The sequence below is a fragment of the Cryptomeria japonica genome, chromosome 1 (genome assembly GCF_030272615.1).
Source record: "Cryptomeria japonica chromosome 1, Sugi_1.0, whole genome shotgun sequence".
NCBI classification, from domain to species: domain Eukaryota; kingdom Viridiplantae; phylum Streptophyta; class Pinopsida; order Cupressales; family Cupressaceae; genus Cryptomeria; species Cryptomeria japonica.
In genome coordinates this window covers 5,883,661-5,886,868 of record NC_081405.1, presented here as the reverse complement: position 1 = coordinate 5,886,868, position 3,208 = coordinate 5,883,661, and the positions used below count along the sequence as shown (strand labels likewise).

Below are 3,208 nucleotides of genomic sequence, written 5' to 3'. Positions count from 1 at the left end.
TGTACCACTTTTAAAAGATTTCTTTAATTTTTTATTATGATATCCCAAGAATTTTAAGATTTATTAGTGTTTTAGTCTAATTAGTTGAATGCAATTAAAGTTCAAAAGTGTGGTCCGAAATGAATATCCTTTAGTTCTTGTTATTTCTGGCTTTGAGCTGTGTATGATACTTTTCATCATCAACGTTCAAAAGTATATTACATGATCCATCTCAGGGTGGATCATGTAGTATGATCAACATGATAGATCAGAAAAGTTGATGATGAAAAGTATCATACCCAGTTCAAAACCAGAAATGATAAGAACTAGCATAATGGACTGTGGAGATAACATGACTTAATCAATATCTCTTGATTTTTTAACTTTTAAAGAAAAGAATATCAATATAGTTAAGATAGGAATTGGCTGATACTCTGCCGTTTGGTTGCTGTTAATGTGCTGATAATGCTCTCTTTGAGACTTGCTTTGTACTCAGGATCAGCCCATTAGTTTTGACTGTTTTTTTATCAAAAACAAATGTTAACTGATTTTTTGGATTTTTTTAATCATTTTTCTTCAAAACATTAAAACTATATTACTACTGGTTTATTATTTTAAAAACGGACTCCCTGATATTAATGACTTAATGTGCTGTTAATAGCTTACTTAAATGGACTATAGACTGTTTTGTTGGAAAAATCAGCACCCTAATCTTATTACTTTTAATATAGAATTGTGTTACGTGTGAGAATGGCACTATTGTTTGATGATGCGATACCCACCATGATCATGCTTCCCTCAAGTAAATATATATTTGTCCATTTGCAGGCGCGAATCTGCCAGAACCTCCAATAGTTTTTGTGTTACATAAATGGTGGCCATACAAATTAGTTGTCATCCTTAATGTTTGATGCACAAGCTTTAGATGGTCAATTTTATAATGTCTGGACCACCTGGACTGCAAATCCTTGTGTGGAGGGAGTGGGTAGCATGCTCAGTTGCAAAGATAAGGAACACATTATTTTGAATTTGGAGCAACTTGGCGATAGGAACATTATTCCACCGACTTCTTCCTAGTGGTTTTAGTATAGCATTAATCAGCTTTCCAAAACGTTGAATATTCTTCAAGTTAACCAAATTCCATTGTTTTTTTCTGATTCTGAGTCATATGATGGCGACTGTGAGAAGAAGCAAATGAAGAGTGCAGCCCCACTCTATCAAAACCTTCCACTAGCAGAGAATTACACGTGAGGCTCTCTCACATCACAGATTTTTGTGGCATACAATCCACGAATCACGGGGCAGCCAAATTCATATCCACTTGCCCACTTGACGCAGGCCCAAAATATTACAAGACCTACATAAATCCATTGTCATTATGGGAGAGCAAGTTTGAGAAACTCTAACAATGAGCGAGTCGAAAAAATTTATGGCTGGATGTCACCAGGTCGAATCCCACGAAGCCCATGACTCCCATTGCTGTCCACCCGCACCAGAATTTCAGTTTCCAGGTATGTTGTGGGGCTTTCATTTTCTCTGTAAATTTCATGGTGGTGAGTGAATTTGTTGAATGTTGAAATTGGTGGGCACTTAGAAATACAGGAGAATTGATAGATTCTGAATTGTGTGGGTATGATAATTGGGTCAGTTTTAAACAACAAACATTAAGTAACATTTAAGTTTAGAGGATGTTAGTCAATTTTAAATATTATAATTGGGTCAGTTTTAAACAACAAACATTAAGTAACATTTAAGTTTAGAGGATGTTAGTCAATTTTAAGTAGTTTAATATTTTTAAGTCTAGAAATGTATTCTTAGTGCAACAACATACACTAAATAACATATTAAGTCTAGAAAATATCGATGATTAATTCTTTAACACTTTTAAACCTAGAAATATAAACTTAATGTGTGTGATTTAAGCCATTCCTGATAATTGCAGGAGATGTGAATCCAAACAAGGAGAAGAAATTGAGGAAGGAGAAGAGAAAGAAGAAGTATGTGTATATCGGCATAAGGCAGAGGCCGTGGGGTAAATGGGCAGCAGAGATCAGAGATCCGACGGTCCGGGCGAGAGTGTGGCTCGGGACTTTCGACACGGCGGAAGAAGCTGCGCGCGCCTACGATGCAGCTGCCTGGCGGATCAGAGGCAAAAAGGCTAAGCTCAATTTCCACCACACATACAACACCTCTGCTTCTCACAACACTGCTGATTCAGAGGTCGAAGGTTCGAATCCTGCAGCTGATCCTCCCTCCTCCTCCTCTTCTTCTGCTGTAGAATCCTCGCAAATGAATACTTTGGAGGTTGAGGCTCAGAAGGCTTTGAATATGTGGAGTGGAGAATGCATGGAGATGGAGGGGAATGGGGACTTCAATTTACATGATTATGGGTGGGACTGGAATTATAACGAGTTATGTGAGGAAGCGTATTGCTCATATGGGCTGCTTCGTGTATGGATGGTCGACGACTTGTAACATTTGTTGTCCATGATTTGCCAATTACAAAGAATAAAGGGATTCACCATGCAAGTTTTCTGTAGGATATATTTTTGTTATTGAATAAGTTTTTCTTTTATTTTTTAATTTACAAAAGTAGGTGGTATAAAGGTATATCTTCAAAGTTTAGGCATGGTATATTCTGAAATAAAGATGAAATTTTGAAAAACCAAACAATAATAAGCAGCAAGGGTAGAGTGAGGTTAATCTATTTTCTATTAAAGCTATTTCGCTAGAGGATTTAAAGAACTCAATGATCTTGAGTCACCTGGTTACAAGTTTTACAATAAGCTTGTTAAAGCTACCCGGTAAAGGGATTTTCCATCTGTTGAAATGATTAGAAGACAACAGGAAAAACTACGATCTGATAACAAAACTACATACCGAGGCAGATCCTTTTCATATCCTCTACTCTGTAATCACACTCTGTAGTTTACCGCTTACTGGTCTGGCAAGTATCAAGTATCTCTTCACTCGGATACATACACATAACATTTGCCAACAAATTTTCAATAACAAACATCATCAACCTTATAGACAATAGATAGGTCGGTAACATAAACCCTAAACCCTAAGTATCTTAGGTTTACAACACAGGCGGTCCAATCCTGACCGTCCAAACATATTGCATAGAGAATTACAATTTCAAACAGATCACAAGACAATCTGCATTGTTCATTCATCACCGCACATGGGAATCAGTAACCCATCACGCTCTCTTCTCATACCACTT

General features: G+C 36.8%; 1 protein-coding gene across 1 annotated transcript; it reads left to right on the top strand.

Moving 5' to 3' along the window:
• The first annotated feature begins 1,228 nt into the window (after positions 1-1,228).
• Positions 1,229-2,523, top strand: LOC131036671 (ethylene-responsive transcription factor ERF071). Its single transcript, XM_057968619.2, has 2 exons — positions 1,229-1,490; positions 1,922-2,523. Exons 1-2 carry the CDS (start codon positions 1,388-1,390, stop codon positions 2,452-2,454), a joined length of 636 nt encoding a protein of 211 aa, XP_057824602.1. The 5' UTR covers positions 1,229-1,387; the 3' UTR covers positions 2,455-2,523.
• The last annotated feature ends 685 nt before the right edge of the window (positions 2,524-3,208 follow it).

What these genes read in the sequence shown, in the direction of transcription:
- LOC131036671 (XM_057968619.2), top strand. Translation starts at nt 1,388, where the DNA reads ATGAGCGAGTCGAAAAAATTTATGGCTGGATGTCACCAGGTCGAATCC. An exon ending in ACCAGAATTTCAGTTTCCAG is followed by an intron (nt 1,491 to 1,921) that starts GTATGTTGTGGG and finishes TGATAATTGCAG; the next exon opens with GAGATGTGAATCCAAACAAG.